The sequence below is a fragment of the Cebus imitator genome, unplaced genomic scaffold (assembly GCF_001604975.1).
Source record: "Cebus imitator isolate Cc_AM_T3 unplaced genomic scaffold, Cebus_imitator-1.0 Scaffold50, whole genome shotgun sequence".
NCBI lineage: Eukaryota > Metazoa > Chordata > Mammalia > Primates > Cebidae > Cebus > Cebus imitator.
The window spans coordinates 4292919-4313194 of NW_016107365.1; the positions used below are offsets into that span (position 1 = coordinate 4292919).

General features: G+C 44.8%; 1 protein-coding gene across 1 annotated transcript; it reads right to left on the reverse strand.

Moving 5' to 3' along the window:
- Positions 1-723: 723 nt before the first annotated feature.
- Positions 724-14074, reverse strand: ENC1 (ectodermal-neural cortex 1). Its single transcript, XM_017527643.1, has 3 exons — positions 12948-14074; positions 7337-9151; positions 724-3281 (listed from the first exon to the last, which is right to left on the reverse strand). The coding sequence occupies exon 2, from the start codon at positions 9136-9138 to the stop codon at positions 7369-7371; it is 1770 nt and encodes a 589-aa protein (XP_017383132.1). The 5' UTR covers positions 9139-9151; positions 12948-14074; the 3' UTR covers positions 724-3281; positions 7337-7368.
- Positions 14075-20276: the final 6202 nt, after the last annotated feature.

Below are 20276 nucleotides of genomic sequence, written 5' to 3' on the forward strand. Positions count from 1 at the left end.
CTGCTCTGGCATCTTGGTCAAAGTCCAAAGTCTGTAATTGCATTATGCCTACTTGTGAGCGCTCCTAGAGTTCCAATTAGGTAATATTTATTTTCTACCCGGAAAAGGTTATGCCCAACCTTGCTCTGCACACTGAAACAATAAGGAGTCCAATCCAAGTGATAAAGGGGCATCTCAGTGTGACATGAAGCTATCATGAGGTGGGGGCAGGAGGCTTCAGCTGCCTTTTGCAGAGCCAGCTAGGACAGCCATCAGCTTGGAAGAAGCTAAGTGTTCCTGAGGGGGTTAAGCTTGTGCTTTTCTGTACCAGTACAGAAATAACACGCATATCTTTCCACTTTAAATGATTTCTAAAGCGGATGTCAGCAGATGAAAAGAGGATTGAACTCCAGCTCCTTCTCCAGCAGCTTTCTATCAAAATATAACCCACGTGAGGATTTCAAAAAACTAAATTCCTTCTATTATGAAGTATGCTGTCTGTCTTAATATGGCATGGTGTGTGACTCGTTAGATTCCCAGCTATGAAGAACCCATAAATGAGGTATTTTGCTTTGCTTAGAGATACTCTAATGGTCAACAAGTTTTATTTAATATGCAAAATTACCTTTGTAAGTATCACTAAATGATGAAATAAAACATCTTCGCAATATCTGAAATGACCCTTCTTTGGACAAACGAGAAAAGGCTCAAATTATGTATTCAAATAAAGACCCACACACATAATGAAGAGAAAATCTCTAATAATTTATTGACCTTCAGTTTCACATTGTGAAAAAAAAAAATAACAGTTTTACAAAACCTCAAAATGTAGTCATAGCAAACAAGTACATATGAACATGAACATTTTCCTTCAACTTATACAGAGTTTTGTACGTGAACCACATAGTCAATAGCCAAGCGAGGGATATTATGCGGCTCTAATCACTCTCATTCAAGACAGGTGTCAAGCCCAGAGAAAAGGGGCTACACAATTCTACCAGAAGTGGAGGGCTGCCCTTTGTTATGTGTTTCTACAGCAACCAGCCCACAAAATAAGAAGAACCTTCTCTGTCTTATGCCAAGGTTTTTGTGTGTACTGTGCTGTGAATTGTATTTGCTTCAAAGTGTGGGACGTTTCACTGGGTGAGAATGGTCAAGTAGTGAGACCAAATGCCTACATCAATTCAAAGAGTGGGAGTCCAGAAAGTTCCCTGCAGGCTGGGGGCCCAACGCTTAACACGGCTCCCCCTGGCTCACACACAGTAATTAACAGAGGATTCAAGGACAGACCCCAACTTTGAAACAGCTGCAGAAAATTCAACCTGCTTTCAGAAGCCACGCAGTGACACATACATCTCTCTTGGCAGATTTGCATCATAAACTACAGCGCTGTAACTGCTACAATATAAACGACACTGACTATGCCCGCTGGGGGACAATTAGACATTTGCATTGCTCAGAACACTTCTAGGAACCCCGGGACTGACTGCTGGAAAGTACTGTGATTCTTTTCTTCCAACGGCTCATTTATTTTGGCCCAACTACAGCCCACTCATTCACGGCATGGACGGACAAGCACAATTAGTCTAAAGTACTAAGGTGGAGAGAAATGTTAAGGATTTATCTGTCATTAGACAATGCAAACACGGTCACAATGTAAAAGGTTGTTATCAGTCTTAACCCCTATTTTCTAAAATACAGCAATGTGAGAAACATCAATGAAAGCAGTTTGAGTTGCAAACTTTGGGCGTCCCCCGCACCTCAGGGGAAGCACCTATTTGAGACTAGCACTAATACCTAGGACGGCACATGCTCAGTAAACAAGCACTCCAACTAGCAAAGAATGTATTCACAACTGATTTCCAACTCTACTGGAAAACTTCTCAATAGGGGCCACTGCAGACAATTCTTTGGTGTTTTGTGGCCAAATGTGTTACTTGTGCACCAAAGAGTTTTTAAAAAGAGATCTGCCTAAGGGTGAGCACTAAAGCATACATTGTGCCAATGTGATTATTGTCTTGGCGACCTTCTAGAACTTGCTAAATCATATGGCAAGAAGAGAACCAGTTCAGGTCAAGTAAATCTGATGATTTAATTTACATCTGTGACACTTCTGTTTTTCCCCATTAAGTGTGGTTATGGCAAAGCATTCTTATAGGGTAATAAATAAATAAATAAACTTTGGACAATGCCTTTACCTGTGCCCTATATATATACAGACCTATTCCATAGAATTTTCCAGGATTTCAGGATATTACACAAAGAAAAAAAAAAACTGTAAAGCAATTTGGTCCTTTCCAAATTTCAGCAGCTGAGACTGAATTCGGTAAATCAGATGGGAAGGGGGAAGAGGGCAGAAAGAAGCCTCTCCTTACCCCATCAGCACAACCAAACCCCATGAAATCCCATTAAAAGTTGGGTTTCTCTACCTCTAGGATGTCACTGAAATTTCCATTTTGTCATCCTTCCCTGTCTTGACGTTTTAAAAATCCACCCCTCCCCAACCCACCCTCCAGTTATACTCCAAATTGTAACTCAAAATTTTTCATGTTTGTGCAGCAAAGCACATCTCAACAGCCACAAAATGTGCAAAACATACAACCATTCACACACGTCCATACATGTGAAGACAGCTGTAGGCATTGTTTCAGCATGCAGGCATTGAACAATAAATAGCTATATCTATAACAAACTTCTTAACAGCCAAGGGAAAGTTTAAAGTCACTTATAAATAGAAAAGAACATCTACCAAATGGCTACCAACAAAGTCCCCATTGTTCGGAAACGTTCCTGGGGAGCAGACCCCTTAGAGATTAACGGAGAGTCCAGTGGTCCTCATTCTTCAGCCAGCTTCCCTCTTGGACCCACAGTTGGGCTCTGAATCTCCAGCAGCAGCTGGCGTGGAGGCTTCAAGCTCACTCCTCAGAGAGAGGTGACAACCATTTCAAATTTTACACATAAATGGCGGAGCCCATGGAAATCAAATGCTGAATATGGTACAGCAAGGGAAAAGGTCCAGCTTCTCTCTCCCTTTGAGGGGCTGATTAACGTTGACATTAATCCACAATTACAAGACAAGGACTAGATCACAGGTTCGTTCATTCATATTTAAACCATGTGCTACTTGCACCAAAAATCCCACCCCCCTCCCTCACCCCCTTCCTTCATGTCCAGTAAGAGCATTTACAAGGTGCAGCAGATTTTATTCAAGTCTTGCATCTTCTTTTCCTTTCTTTCTCTTCATTAAACTTGGCCTTTCCAAAGCAGAAATCTCATATTATCTCATCGAGTGATAGAGTGAGCTGAAATAGAAGGAAAAGCAAAAAACAAAACAAAAAAAGCATGAAGGATTTGTATGATGCCATAGTTTTAAGATTTTTATTAGCCACAAACTTGGGATGGAACTGGACAATATTGCTTCCAAAGGTCTCACATGTTGAGTAGGAACTGTGCAAAGATATGTAAAGTACTTGCCTTAAATGCACACACATGTGCATGTATGCATCCCTGCTGATGGCTGGCCTGACAAAAACAGTGGTGTCTAAAGGAGGACCTCCACTTCTTTCCTAAGCATATATATATGTTCAAATCCAAACCTATATGTCTAGGTGCTATTATGAGTTGCTATCTTCTGCTTCCAACATTCATAAAATTTCTTTCTGTGGTTAAACAGAGCCACTGTAAAGTGATCACTAAGAGGTCAAAAGAAGGGAGATTCCTGTGCAAACCCTCATTGGCCCATGTACCATGAAAGATTCCAAATTAACTTTATTCACCACCTAGGAGGCAGACATACTAATCCTCTTATTTAAATGCATCTCTGCTATCCATTATGGCAGAAATCAGTGTCGCTTCCTTTCACACAATGATGTATCAGGTCTCAACAGCACAAGGTTGGAGTTTACTCTCAAAGCTCATTAGTCCACACTTAGGTGCTGGCAGCCACGGCGTGCCCGTGCTACAGAATTTACCTACATCAAGAATGAATATCAGTTCAAAGTGCTGTAACCACAAAGCCTGCACATTTCATAGAGTTTGTATTTCCTCACACTGCTCACCCTTCCCATTTATTTATTTCTGATTTCATCTGGGGAAATTTTGCAGAGGGCTTTTGTATCCCTATTGCTGTAACTCTAAGTACAGACAAAGGAAATTCTGGAGGGGCCACTCATGATTTGCATTGAATTCTTCCCACTTTGCTTTTGTGTGTTCGGAAGCTGATTCATTTCATGAGTTGTTTCTTCTGGCGGTTTCCTAACAGTGATTCAAGCTTTCAAGGCATTCCTTAGACTACAGTGTCACTGCCCCACCTCCACCTCCTTGTAACCTATACTTCAACATTAGGCCAAAAGAATGTATCTTGTAATAATATAAAATTTCAAGACACTGCATATTTCAAACAGAAAAAAAAAGATACACACTGAAAAACAAACAAACAAACAAACAAAACCCTGTATATTCAAACAGGAAAAAAGAAGGACAGGCACCAAAAAAAAAAAAAATTGAGAGCAGAAACAAAGCAAAGCAAAGCCCAAGTTAGGCTGAGGCCACACGCTATCATGAAAACAGAGGATAATCAAAGTAATTTCCTTTTTGCCCTTCCCACCCACTGACAGAGCAGCAGGAGGCAGATAAAACCTCCTTGGTGGATGAACTTTAAGACCAAGGGAAACTTTCTGTTAAACACTGTATTAATTCAGTTAGCACCTACATTTGGAGGGCAGAGGAATTTGTAGTTTGGAACTGATACCTACCTACTGAGCCCTTTAAGGCACTCCAACCCCCTTAAATGTTTTAGCACTATCTTGTGTGGTAAACTGTAGACATTTTAACCAACATTCTCCGTCGGAAATTCAAAGAGTGGCTTTGATCAGGCGTTTATGCAGCAAACCTGGCCCTGTCAAATTTAGTTTTTATGTGCTTGGGTCTCTCACTGGTAGCGCCAGGGGTGAAGAGGATGTTATTTTGCATATAACTTAACACTTTACTGGCTCTGTTTCCCAGGGACCAGAAGGGTATGATTCAGTTCAAATACTAGGGGTAGGGTGAAGTCAAGTGTTTGCCAACATGCTCACTCTGGGCTGACAGAGGAGGGAGCAAAAATGAAGTCTAAAAACAACAAGCAGATAATAGTCAAAGAAACCTCATTTTCCTACCACACACAAAGCTAATTCCACCGCCATGTCTCAGAGTAAGTTAGGGTCTAAACCGAATATTGAATACTTACTACACGCCAAGCACTGGGCCAGGCATTTTTGCCTCTTTTAACCCCACTCCTTTATCAATTGACCCAAGTCTGAGTTGGGACAGTCACAGGGGAATTATAGACCAAACCACTCATTTGACAGAGAAGCAATCTAAAACTCAGGAAGGTCTAGAACTTAAAATGAGGGCCAGAACACACATGTGGCTTCTCTCCCCTTTCTGCTTCAATTTCCTTACCTTGTTCCAAGGATGCCAGCCAGCCTACCCATTGTCATTTTTTATGTACCACCACCCTGGTGGCAATTTTTATGGCTCTCTGTGCAAATATACTCAGTTCTGGACTAACACCCAATTAAGTGTGCTGTTAATTGATGCTTTTTGCCTAGGAGGTTCTTTAAACCTGCTTTAGAGGTGAGTCATGCATTCACATCACAAATGAAATAACCACTTTCAGAGCATTTGTTTGTTCAAGATTACTGAGATGCCAGCAAGGCTACAAAAACCAGTTTGGTGTGAGATGCCATTAGCCCAGTTGTTCCCCAGAGGAGGTGTCTGACTGTTCCTGCTGTTCTGAAGGAGTTTCATTCCAAGAAAGTGTGACATAACTCAGAACTCTGCTAATAGTACTAAGGGAGGAAAAGATAACTGAAGAAGTGAAAAAAATAGCAAGCTGAAATGGGAGAGTGAGGCCAGGTTTAATGATGTTTCTAAATGAGCTGTAAGAGATGGGGAAAGCAAAGACCCATGAGATGAAACCCCTCTTTGCTTAGCTTGCCACTGCGCCTAGATCCCCTTTTCTCCCTTTGAAGTCCCCTTCAAAGGTGTGAAACGTACAAGGGAAAACAGAGCTAAAAGTTCCCAAGTAAATGAGTTTGTTTTCATTGTAGTTCCTCCAAAGCAGTTACTTTCTTCTCTTATTATTAGTAATAAGCCCATAAATCACCAAAACAAATCAACACATTCTGTATGTGCTGGGCTACACTTACACATGCCTAAGCGATTCCTGGGGCCACTCCTAAAAATGCTTAGCAGCAAAGTGGCCATGAGCTTTGTGAACTCTGAACTGTGCAGGCCTATCAATTATTTGAGCCGAGAGTATTATATACTCTTAAATACACAGACAACTATCATGTACTCAGTTGCATGACACAGAAATACAACTTTTGTTAGCCTTGACAATAGGGGCAGCCTGACTGATTAATTCGGAAAGGCCACAGTCAGGGAAGTTTAGGTGGCTGGGTATTATCTGCACAAATTTCTGCTATTACGTGCAACCTTTTACAAAGACAGATATATATTTATCTCTAAGGTCATAAACGCCATAAAGGGCGCTATTCTTTTTTAAGAAAAACATTTAAAATAAGCTAATAATTTTGGAGAGAATAAACTAGGAATGAATTTGAGCAATACATTTTTTAAAGCCCTATTCATTCCAGAAAGGGTTTGGGGAAGCAAAATTTGAATGTAAACGAAGTATCACCTGGGATGGCATTGGCATCGTGCACGTAAAGCCCAAGTTTATTCAGTGGCAGTGCAGCATGATGCTCCAGTGCTTATGCCCAGGAGCCAGACCCCCTGTGTTGGCTTCCTGACCAGCTCCACCACTTACTAAGCTCTGCTAACTCAGGCAGCTTACCCTCCTTAATGCATGAAGTTTCTTCATCTACAAAATGAAGCTGGTAATAATTCCCCACAGGGTTGTTGTGAGGATAGAATGAGATGATCCATGGGAAACACGTGGCAACGCTCCAAGGACACGTGAGGGCTCAATAAACATTAGCTGCCATTCCTAACAGAGGTCAGGGGTTCTCAACCTGGTTGTTCACTGGAATCATCGGGAAACTTCCTAAAAATATTGATGCTTGGACCCCATCCAGAACAAATGAAACGAAGTCTCTGGGATGCACAGTTTTTGAAAAGCTCTTCAGGAGATTCTGAGGCTCAGTAAAAGCTGAGAATCACTGGCTAATACCATGGGGGGCTGAGGCTGTGATCAACACAAGTGGGTAAGTTCTGGGGGCACCAGCTCTCTTATTTTTATAGCTTTGGTAGGACCTCTGCAGTACCGTCTCTCACAGATCTCACCCCACATACTGAACTTATGCAGTAGCCTAATGACATGCATACTTATATCTACAGCTAAACTTCTTACCTCGTGCTCACTTTCTCTCGAGTGTACTGCATTTAAGAAGGCAGATGTTTCCAGGTGCTGACAAATGCAGTGGGAATCAGCGAGTATGGAACAGTGGTGATGCTGTTCCACACATCCAATGTTGGATCGTAGCAGTCCAAAGTCTTGCATCGCTGAATGCCAAAGTATCCTCCAACCACGTAGAGTTTGTTTCCGGAGGCCACAGCATGGCAGCTCATGCGCTTTGCTGTCACATCTCCTACCTTGGTCCACTGGTAAGTCTCACTGTTGAATTTATAAGCAGAGCAGGCAGAGAACTCTGTATCGCCCCCCATAATAAAAATCTGGTTCCCCAGCACAGCTGCGGCTGTGTAACGCCAGGGCTGGGGACAGGTGGCAGGTACAGTCCACCTGTTTTCACACTGATCATAACACTGAACCTTGGGGAGCTTGTCATGGCTGACGCTGGTACCTCCGAAAGCAAACAACTTGAGTTTGGCACTCACTACTGCGGCGTTGCTAACGCCTTCTCGGAGTGGGGCCACCATGGTCCACTTGTTGGTTGTGGGGTCATAATGTTCTACCTGCTTTAGAGAGACTGAGGGGGAGGCCGGGAGGCAGCCAGTTGCGGCCGTGTGCCCCCCAACCACATACAGGCAGTGCTTCAGTTCAGCAGAGCCATGGCCAAACCTGGCCACCAGCATGGGGGCAGCTTTGGACCACTCCTCGTGCAGGGTATCATAAACCCAGACATCTTTCGAGACCCCATTTTCAGACCCCCGCCCCCCGGTAATGTACACTTTACAGCCAATCGCACATGCACTGAACTCTTTTCTTGGGCTGGGAATGTCAGCCTTGGGAATGATTTCTTTGGCCTTCTGGTCTACCAGATATAGCTTATCACACATGAAGGTCTGTCCTCCCAGAAGGAAGAGGGCATGGCCGGTTTTCCGAGGTCGGGCACAGAGGCTGGTTACAACACCATCATTCTGCAGGATTTTCAGTTTGCACCTGATGGCTTCTTCCACGATTTCTTTACTCTTTCTCTGCTTGGTGATGAGTTCCTCCATGGCCACGTTCTCCATGAGATAGATGGCTGGCAAAAGTGCCAGCCTTACTGTCTGCAACAGTTCTGGGAGGTAGCAATAGCGCTTCTTCAGGTCATAGCTGATCCAGTTAATTGCAGACTCGTACACAAGCCTTTCATCTTCTGTCTCCAGCTCTTCACTGGACAAGAGTTGCACTACCATGTCCTGGGGCAGCTGGAGGAAATCTTCATTCTTCCTGATGGTTTGGAAGTTGCTAAGACACATTCTCCAGGACAGCTCGTACAGCTTGGTGCACTGGTGCGCATCAGACAGCAGCAGCATGCCCAGGCAGTTGGTGGGATGCAGGTTCTTTTCCAGGAACTCTGCACATGCATCCCGGATGTCTTGAAACTCCAGCATGTCACCAGCTTCCAGGAGTGATTCTGCATTTTCTTCATTGATGATGACCCGAGAAGAGTACGCATAGTCAAGTAGCAGCTCCAAGACTTCTGGGTGGATGGAATTGTCAAAGTTGACCTCACTGTCCTGGCTCTCTTTTAGGCCACCACTAAACATGGCCTCAAAGTAGCGGCTGCATGCAGCCAGCACTGCCCTGTGGCAAGGGAAGGTCCTATTTCCTGCATGGAGAAGGACATCAGTGAAGAGACGCTGCTGGCGTAAAAGATTCAGGTGTGTGAGGACGCTGTCAGCGTAGGAGGACTTGTGAAACAGATAGATGTTAATGGAGCCGCTGCTGGCCCTGGACTTGCGGTTCTCATGCACGCTGACTGACATTTTGCTTCCACTCCTAAAAATAATAATAATAATAATACATTGAAAATTATGCTCCTGACGTTCAGAACAGCAGAACAAAAGCAACAATGGTTTGGGGCAAAAACCAGAACACTTTGTTGTTGACCATGCCACTTACTATTCTAGAATAGTGTATGGCTGTTCCAGGACAAAGCCAGAGACAACTACCCAGAAGGAAAGCTATTCACTGGAATACTGTTGAGCTATTTGAACTCTGTACTGTTTAAAAAAAAAAAAAATCGCTGCATAAAAAGCAGGTTCATCTCGGAAAACCTGACTGCCAACTTTCAGGCCATTGAAGTCTTTTAGAATGTAAGTCAGCAAAAGCCAGAAGTGATGTCTCATTCTCACGGCTCCCTGTCCTAGTCGAGCTGATTCACTGCGGGCCACTTCAAATGCCAGGTCTCCTGCTCTCATAATGCCAGAGAATGGGTACCGGCTTTCATGCCCCATGCAACATAAAGCCATGCGTAAAACAAACACCTAATAATTAATTCTATTAAGAATTCCTTTGGTAAGATCCAATCTCCCAGCACATACAGTAAATGGGAAATGTAAGACCAACTTCTGCAATGATCAGACCTTTATTTAAATGTTACAGATTCATGTATTTCATTTTATACGTGTGTTTGAGACCAAGTCTTACTCTGTCACCCAGGCTTGAGTGCAGTGGTGCAATCACAGTTCATTGCAGGTTCGAACTCCTGGACTCAACTGATCCTCCTGCCTCGGCCTTCCAAGTAGCTGGCACTAAAGGTGCGTACCACCAAACCCAGATAATTTTTTGTATTTTTTTTTTTTTTTTTTTTTTTTTTCCTGGCCTCACCTGATCCTCCTGCCTCAGCCTCCCAATTTAAAGATTAATTTCTAACCAGAAAGCTCTACCACTGAAGACTCCTAAAAGCATCCCAATTTGAACATAACCATATATTGATCAGCAGGCTTTAGTCAAAACACAGAATAAATTCTGGCCATAATCACTGACTACCTGTCTTGCTCTGGATAGCCTCCCATGTGAGGATTTGGCACATAAGAAGAAGAATATTTTGAGTAGCATACTCATGACTGCTGTTTTCTGTTCTCCTGCTTTATATCAATTTTTGGGAAACCAGTTGCAAGAACAAAAGATTCACCCCTGTCTTTTGATTAAATAGTGCATCACCAAGACTGCACTGTTCCTATACCTGCAAATGCTGGCACCTGCAGAGAGGGTGTTCAAAATGCAAACACTGCTTTATTTCAATCAAAAAATACGTGTGTATGTGTGTGTGTGTGTGTGTGTGTGTGCGTTATTTTGCCAGCTGTTATTAATTTAGGGCCACCCCAGAATTTATTTGCCGCTACAGTGCTTTCACTTGGTATCTAAACTGAAATTATGGCAGAATCGAATGCTATCATTTGGTTTTCTTCAGTAAGAAAACAGTAGGGTAGCGACATAGGAAATCTCTGTCATCCATCTTCAAAAACTGAATCACACGCCTTCATCTTTTTCTTTTATATTACCCCTCCGTTACTTCAAAGGAATGAAGTCCTCAAGAACCTGCCTACCCAAGGATTCCTAAAGAAGCTGTTTATCGTGCTGTTTATCCCCAGAGGGTAATCGTGTGGCTGGTTACAGTATCTGTTCCAGGCACAGCCAGCCAGTCCTTAGAACACAGCTGAAACTGTTTCCTTTAACCATTCAGATATTTTTTACATTTATATTCTAAGAATTATTAATAAATGCAAATCAATGGTTTGCCACAGATTCATGGGCTAAAATACTAACCTGCCACCTCCCCAACCAGATGTGAACCCCACTGTGAGACACCACAGCAAACCACAAAGGCAGGGGCATGACACATAAACACCTCATACCATTAGGTGATGCAAATGGTTTTCCTTTCTTTTTGGAATGTAACTTTTTATTCCTGGAAGAAAGGAAGCAACAAAGTCCTAGAGCTCCAGTGTTAGGAAGTCTTTACAAAGCACCTAGTACCCTCCGCAGTGACTTGGGATATGAAAAATGGTGAGGAACCAGCCTCACTCCCACCTCAAGCTAATCTACTCTCTCCTCCAGTCTAACCAATGCCCAGTGTTCTGGAGAATGACCACATGAACCTATGGGAATGCACCAAGTTTCCAAAGGGTTAAAACACTCATTTGCATTCTCAACGCTCCACCACTGTAGTTGTTATTTTAATTAGTACATTCAATCTGAAGTATTTGGAGGAAGATGTTAAGCCTAAACCTCAAAAGACTGTCTACATACTCCTATGTATGCCGCCTCTCAGGCTAAGAGCGAATGCTGCCCTGACTGAAGGAAGAATGAGGCTCCCTGCAACTAAGTGCACAGGCACCAAAATGCTTGCACATTGAGCTAGAATCATGCTGGGCCCAGAACACATTTCCCTGAACATTGGATTCAGGATGGTGCAAAACAACATTCACAACCAGACTGACTTACACCTAGGAAAACAATTTGTTGAGAAGACCTCAGGACATAGGATGTACATCTCTCTGCATCCTGTGTTTATGCTCCTGTATGTTCCAGGTTAGCGCAACAAGCCAGAAGGAAGAGCCTAGCCTGTCATCTTGGATACCATCCAGATGGAAAAGCAAGTCACAATCAAAATCACAATCAGCATTCTTGCAACAATGTTTGATTAAAATAAAAAGTAAACTTGGAAACCCAAGGGGAAATAATTGCTTTCTGGTTTAAAGCTGTGCAAACATCAAAGTATCAGCAGAAACCATGTATACAAGTCACTGAACACACCTTCAACATAAAATGAATCATCTTTCCAGCATTTTTAAGCCCCCAGAGAAATCACATTTGCATGCCAAGTAAGTGGCCAAGAAAACGCACACATATACTTAACCTGCGTCTACAAATAAGACAGGGAAAAGGGCTGCTATTACTGTGAACATCAAAAAGGCTTCAGTTACAGTAACTTCAGTTCACTTCATGCTCCTAATTCAGGCTCTCTGCCTCCAATGGTTAGCACCCCGCACGCTTCTCCAGGTTTTGAACCTGATCTCAATCCAATCAAAAGAGAAACTAGGCAGATTTTTTTTCTGGACATTTATATTGCCGGTAACAATAGAACATTATAAAGATCTTGTTAACAAAAATAGCTTCTTGCCGGAGTCTTTTTATTAACACTTGCAACGCTATTTAAGAGGCTGGCCGTGCCTCCGACACCAGACTGCATGTGGATAAACTCAGTGTTTCATCTCCACCCCGCCCACCGATTCCTATCCTTTGTAACTAATAATGTTACTCGACAGATAAAGAAACTAGTTTTTCAGAAAGCAGTTTTCATTCATTCTCTGTAGGTATTTCCGCCGCAGTGAACATGCCCGCACTAAGGCTGTCTGTGCGTGGCCCCAACTTTCCTCCGAGCCTAGGAGGGTGCAACGTGGGCCAACCATCCCGCGCGTTCTTCCCTGGAGGCTGAGGGGAGAGACACAACGCGACATTCACCCCCAGGAAAGAGCTGCTTTCCGCGGAGGAGGGAGGCTCACTGTATCCTTAGTTGGGCTCCTCGCTTCCCCAGCGGCTCGCCCTGGACGTTGCACCGCGGAGGGGAGGCCGGTCGACCCCTCCGGCGATGCCCGGCTTCTGCCTGCTGTGGGAGGGCAGCGGAGGGCACCATGTTCTCCTCACCGAGAACAGCTCCCCTTGGCCTAAGTTGAAGCGCCCGGCTGCCCGGAACACGCTCACCCCTCGCGAATACACTCCTGCAGCCGAAGCAGCCCCTGAAGCCCGCAGCGCCTTCAACAGGTCCGGGGCAGTGGGGGAAACTTACAGCAGTGGCGACTGGCCGCAACGCACAACTGAGTTCTAGCGTCGGTCACGGGCGGGGGGCGACGAACCGATCGCTCAGCCCCGGGGAGTGGTGGCGAATGCCCGGGCGTAAGGAGCGCGCAAGGAGCGCCGGCCGGGGAGAGGACTGCTCGCCGAACGCTGGCTCGCGGACCGGCTACCTCTGGCGTTTGCCTCCGCCTCTCGTCCCCACGCCGCGGACCCCGTGCCCAGGACCCGCAGAACGTCTCCCAGAGCGCGTCTCCGGAGCGGAGAGCAAGCCTGCCACTGCAGGCGCCGCAGAAGGAGGTAGGTTGTGCGCTCGGGGGAGGGAGCTAGAAAGCGTTGATTGCGCCGGCGGCAGCCAGGCGTTTGGACTCTCCACAGCGCCACCGCCGCACCGCCTCCTCTCCGGCTGCCAGAGCAGTCTGCGCCCCGCCGCCGCGCGCCCCGCTATAAGTGGCGCGGCGGGGAGGGGAGGGGGCGCGTATGCAAAGAGAGCGACACCGGGGGAGGGAGGAAGCGCATTTGCGCGGCCCGCGGCGTAGGAGGAGGAAGAGGAGGAGAAGGAGTGGGAGGAGGAGAAGAGCTGGGGAAGAGCGTGTCGGGGGAGTTAATCGAGAGAGGAAGCGGGAGAGGGGGGCTGCGGGGAGTGCCGAGAGACAAAGCGGACGCGCTCTCTCAGCCGCTGGCAGCTGCAACCCGGGGAACCGAAAATAAAATAAGTTTTACCGAGTCCACGTGTTGGCGCTTCTCTGGGCCAGCCTGGTTAATGGACAGCCCCGGATCTGAGGGACCCACCTCAGGGGAGCGCAGCCCGAGGCTGTGAGCTCGGTGATGCCAGAGTCCGCAAGATGCTCTGGAAAGGGCCGCAAGGGGCGAGCTGGGTATCCCCAAGACGGGCCCTGGGCACGGGGCACAGATAGCGCCTTGGGTAAGACACTTAGAGTGGGGAGAGATAGTGGCAATGGAAGGGCAAAAGTCTGGACGCTTTGGGGACACTTGGGTTGAGCAAGCCAGGAGGTTTAACTTCCTTGCTGGCAGAGAGCCAAAGAGACTCCAGCCCCAGGCATTTCCCATGTGTCCTTCCCTCCCACTCCCCAGCGGGTGCGGCACCCGTGGCTGGACTCTGCCCTAAGCCAGGCGACTGCGGCGGCAGCCCGGGCGCTGTCCTGCGGGGAGCGCACCACGTGCTTTTCAGCCAATCGCCGCGGCCGCTTGATTCAAAGTGAACTCCTCAAAGCAGCCAGCCACGCCGCCTCCTCTCCTAGAGATAAAGCCTCCGTCACCCTCTTCTGCTTTTGATTGCTCGCTGGTGTTTGTTTGGAGTTCAGTAAAGAAATGGCCCAGCGCACACACGTTTAATATAGCCCCGCGTGGCAGGAGAAAGGAAGGCGATTCAAAAAATAATCTTGCGTGGGGATCACTTTTACGAATCATTTTTTGATCTTTGCAACTAGAGACTTGTCTTTCCACTGGGAGTTAAGATGTCTGTTTTTTATTCGGTATTTGGAATTAAGTCTATCAATAAACCGGATTGATGACCGGTCCAGCCCCCTTGTTTTACAGGCGGGGAACCAAGGCCCAGGGAGATGTGAATTGCCTGGGTCGGGGTCACTTAGCAACAATGTCCCAGCTCTGCAGCTCGAGAGTGAGGGGCCCTCGACAGAGTTTATTCCGTCCCCGCGTCCCCGCGCCCTCGCGCTTCGCCTCCCAGCTTGCTTTAAAATACTAAGCGCAGGAGAGGTTTAAACTGGCTAAGGAGGCTCCACCTGGCACTTCCAGAATCCAGACTACTAAAACCGAGACTGTCAGCTCTTCATTTTAATTTACTTTCCTTTACCCTTGTTCCCTCCTGGTATTTGCGCCGAGAAATTTTGCTCCTTACAAAGAAAGAAAGACAGTGCCCTCTGAAGTCCTTTGTTAGCAATTAACTCGGCAGCCTCACCACGAACCTTTAACTATATATATTTTTAATGCAGTGTCTAGGCTTATGGCTGCTTCACATAGACAACCCGGATCAATTTATGGCAAGAACCACGTATGGAGAGGCGGGGTCGGGGGGGCGGCTGCGAGGTTAGGAGAGTGCAGGCAAGAAGCACCCAGGTTCTGAAGCCAAGACCAGACAGATAGTAACGCTGCATACTCCAGAGATAGGTGCTGAAAAGATGGGAGGTGGAAATGTGTAGCTATTTGACATATGTCTTTTAAAAACATGTTTCCGTAGCCTGTGGCAAGGTGTAGGGGAGCTCATCAAGGCAGTCACCAACGCACATTATAGACACCTCCTTGACCCGCTCTGTCTGCCTCCTTTGTGAATCAAATCTGCCTAAAGCCCCACCTAGATGAACTTGCCTAGAAATGGACTACGTACATAGCTCCTCTGGTTGGTTGGGGATTTTGCCATAGGAAGCCACCAGCCTAGGGACAAGAATGTATCTTCACCACCTAGAAACTGCGGAATGTCCTTAGCCAAGGGAACAGCAAAGTTCACATCTCTTTGCGAAGAACTTTGCAAGGCAGGGCTGAGAAAGGAAAGAAATCCTCTAGCCATTGTGTCACCATTCACTGCAGCCACTTTCCTGTATCTTTTCTACCTAATGTTGCCACTTTCTATGCTTCAAGAAAAGAAAGAAAAAAAGCTTGAGACCGGAAAATCTCGAAGTGCATGCAGTGACTGTATAGTCCGCCTCATCTACCTCCAGGAGATAAGCCACACAAGGGAAAAGAAATTAGTTTATGTAGGTTCTAAAAACTGGAGAACATTTTCCTGCTGAAAGTCACAGGAACTCAAATTGCAAGTTGGGAAATCATGTGTGCTACTGATGACCTCCTACAAACTGCACCCTGGTTTGCTTGAGCCAATGTATGACTAGTTTTCAGGCAGTTGGGAAGTTTCTAATGTTTATTGCAGATGAAAATGATTTGCAAGTTAGCATATTTATGATCATAGCAACTCAAACTGTGTAATCCCACGGCCTCTCTCAGCCAATCCTAAAGGTAACACTTATCACCCCACTCACACAAAGAAAAGTTGAGCAAGTCTTCATTCTGTACAGGAAGAAACTTCTAAACAGGGCATAGCAGATATCTGAGTTACAAACAACTCAGGAAATGCTACTTGCACTGTATCTGCATTACACGATAGCCAACACGTCACACAAGATATTAGGCCAGTCCTGTAGGCCCCTGGGAACAGGTCTTTGCCTCTGCCTTGTGACATCAAACCAAGGTCTCATTTTTTAATGCTATTAAGAAGCTGTGCCCAAGGCTTTGGGCTTGTTATCTCCCTTAACAATGTTATTTTGTTAGGCCACAAAATAAGCAGCATGGGGTTAAATGTATTAGCTGCCTTCAAACCTAATTTATCTTCATTCCTTCCTAATTTACACTTGGACTGAATTAATGAGAATGATTTAATTAACATGGTGCGATCATGGTACCAGGGACAGGACAGCTCAGGGGATTAGACCAAACAGTGGGCTAAGCAGCTGCCATCCTGCCTCCTGTGGTCTCCTGAAGCCCCACCCAAATTCAGACATGTTCCCTGCTGGTATTCCAAAAGTGCCTTCTTTGTTCTGTGAGAACACTTCCTGGGTCTGTGCAAGGAAGACAGCACAGCTTTCTTCCCTGTGTTATTTGCTAGATGGACTTCAAGGCTGTGTCCTGGAGACTCAGTGTGGCAGAAGGGCCAACTGCCCACCAAAAATCTGTGCTCCTCTTCCATAGTGTCAAGTTCGTGTTGGGAAGCAGACGCCCAGCCAGGACCACACCTCCCAGTAGCACATATGTTGGGATCAACACCTCTGAAGGGGAAGGAGGGAAGCTGCATGGACAGATGGAGACGCTGAGCTGGGATGTGGTCTCAGCCAAGCTTTGGCTGACCCCATGGGGACCTCTGGCACAGAAATGGCCTCACAGGATTGTCTGCATTTAAGGCAAGAAGGCTAAGCTTTTATAGGGCTACATCATCCAGTTGCTGAATGCAGGTTTCCCAGGGAAGGGACCATGGCTTTGAGCAAGGTGACGCTCTTCTGCAGAAGGAGCTGCCAGCATACTCAGAGGCTGGAGGAGTAAGCCCTCCATTCCTGAAGGAGGATCTGAGAGCCTCAGAACAGTGAGAAAACAGATACACAAACCTAGGAAAATGAGACCTCAGCTGCCATCAGCAATCGTCTTATTTTTATTTATTTTTTTATTATAATCCTCTTATTTTTAAAAAGAGAGAAAGTCTGGCTATTTACTAAAGAGATGAGAATAAGGAAAAAGACAAGTAATCAATACAAGATATTATCAGCGTTTTATAAATCAGTTATCACTTTTTTGTCTGGGGAAGACAAGGGGTCTAAATCAATAGTTTACTAAATTTTGGTTTACCATCTTCTATCTTTGCCCATTAAAAAAATCATGTGTTAGGTTAAATATCTGTTGTGATAAACCTTGAAAGTATTTTTGTTTTTTCTTCTTTTTTTGGTGACAGAGCACGCTAAAAGTGCAGTGGTGCGATCTCAACTCACTACAGCATCCACCTCCCAGAGTCAAGTGATTCTCCTGCCTCAACCTCCCGTGTAGCTGGGATTACAGGCGCCTGCCACCACACCCAGCTAATGTTTGTATTTTTAGTAGAGACAGGGTTCCTCCATGTTGGCCAGGCTGGTCTCAAACTCCTGACCCCAGGTGATCCACCCATGTCGGCCTCCCAAAGTGCTGGAATTACAGGTGTGAGCCACCATGCCTGGCCTCCTTGAGAGTATTCTTAAGATTGCATGCAAACTGGTTCAATCATATCTTAACATTTATGTTGTCAGCTTATGTGTATTTTGTGAATTAAGTTGGATTATATAGTATGATATTTTTTTAGAGGTGGAGCTGCGCTAAGTTGCCAGGCTGGAGTGCCATGGCTATTCACAGGCCAACGTGGTTCACTGCAGCTTCTAGATTCTGGGATCAGGCTAACTTCCTGCCTCTTCCTCCTGAGTAGCTGGGACTGCGAGTGTGTGGCACAGTACCTGGCTCCATATAGTATGATTTTTAACTTCAAATTTCAGTTGTTCACCACTGCTACATATGAATACAATTGACTTTTGTATTATGATCTTTAATGGAAAATTTTGTGTGAAAGTCTACCTTTGTCCTTTAAGTACTAAGCGCCACTGTTCATGTTGAGCTCCTCTAGGAGGGCTTGTTATAGATGGGAAATTAATTCTTCCTTTGAGACTCCCTCACCTTATTCAGTCCCAAGTGACATTTCAAGGAGTAGACAGTTTATTGGCTGCTTACAGGACTGGAGAGAGACATATTTGAGTCACTTTCCTTGTATTACTCTATAAAGTTTGGTCATTAGGAAATCAAGTGATCTAGACTGCTTATGTTGTTTCTACTCCAGGGCCTTTCAAGACGATTATCTTCACAGCCTGTAGTAGGTAATAGATTTTAGGGTCAGGATTTAAAACAGCATTTATTATTTTCTCAAAGCAATGTACGGTAGAAATGTAGAAAACTGCAAACCTATCACTTGGAGATAATGACATTAATCTCCATTTCAGTTCCAGTCTTCCTATGTCCGCATAGTATTTTATATTTAACAATTAAGTAATAAAGAGCAGAGACTCTAGAACCAAGCTTGAATCCTGCTTTTATATTTAGTAGCTGGGTGTTTGAAGGGCAAGTACTGTAATATCTCAGTGCCTTCATTTCCTAATCTGTAGTATGGGATAGAAACAGGACCTGGCTGGAAGGTTGTTTTGTGGATTAAATAAATAGTACTTGGCTTGTGGGAAAAGCTATATAATGCTGGCATTTATAATGGTTCATAAGTAAACTGTTTAAGGAGAATGGTATTCCTGAAACCTACAGATATTTCCCTCCTGGTAACTCTCCTAAATAAAAGTGACTTGAATCTTTATCAAATTCTTAGTTCCACATCTGCTCAGTAGCATTGGGTAAAGGGACACTCTGGTGTCTTGAATGAGTTCACAGATCTCTTAGTGTGTTTACTGGAGGCTCTGCTCTTCTTGCATACCCAAGAAGCAGACAGCTTGTGCAACAAAAGCTCCTACTCACGGAGTCTGCCTTTGCCTTTTTCCAACTCTTATTGACACTGTCTTTTTGTTTTGTACTGCGACCACTGGTCTTAAATTGACGATAAAGAAACAATTCATTCTTCATTCTCCATTTCTTTTAAAAACTAAGCTGCTGCAAAGGGAAAAGAATTTAAGAAATCACACATTTTAAAAAGAAATAGCTAGCTATATTTAGAAGAAGGCAGCCGTGCCAAAACACATTATACATGGAGCATAGGCACCTACTTTTTCCTGCCCTGAAGATCTTGGAGGGTGTGCTTGGTAAAAGCTCACTCAGGTCTGTCAGAATCACACAAGGCCTCTGTGGGGTGTGGCCCTGCACAACCCAGGGGAATCTTGAACCATTTTTCCCCCTGTTTTTCATAATCTTTTGAGTACCCCAAGACTCCTGGATCCAAACTCTTAATTTGTTCTAAGTAATTACATTCAACAATTGACCGTTGTTTGAAGCAATGAAAATGAAGGTTTTGTTTGGCCTATATGCTCTGCTTCTAGGGCACAATGCCAAGTCTCTGAGCATGTCTGGACATGAAGAAGGGACTAGAAGAAGGGACCTTTGTGGTCCAAGGGCTTGCACCTTTGAATGAATATTAAAAGGATTTTATGGTATGCTGCAAGCACAGATGCTACCTACCGCTTACAGCTCAGCCTGGGCAGGAGTGTGAAATCAGGAAGCTGCAAGTTACAATTAGCAGAATGAAGAATGAAGAAAGAGATAGAGACACTGATGAGCGTGTTGTCAGAAAGAAAGTTCCCATAAGTGTTTCTCCTCGTGATTTTGAAAACACAACATGAACAAGGATATGAACTGGCCTATACAAGCATTCGCAAATTTCCCTTAGCCTCATAACTAATTTCAGAAAACATTCACGATAAGATCCCAAATAAAGTTGGAAGACCTGCCATTTCTTTATCAGAAGGTATTTGGAAATATTGAAATATCAGGAGGAAATGGTAACTTTTTAAATTATGTATATTCAAATAGTTATGTCAGTTTTCACACCTGCAGTTATCTGAGAATTTGTGGTTTCATTTATTTAGCCAATCAGTCATTCATTCAACAAGTATTTATTTACAGGCATCATGTTAATACTTGGTGCTAAGGAATATCCCAGTTTCACTGGACTTCTTTCTAGCCTTTCTTTGTGCTCTTACACCGTCTAGGCTTGGCCTGCCGTCAGTGTGCTTGTATTTGCATTTGGACGTCTCCTTCCAACTCTGAAAGACAGAGGTAGTCTAATGGAGGCCAA

What these genes read in the sequence shown, in the direction of transcription:
- ENC1 (XM_017527643.1), bottom strand. Translation starts at nt 9,138, where the DNA reads ATGTCAGTCAGCGTGCATGAGAACCGCAAGTCCAGGGCCAGCAGCGGC.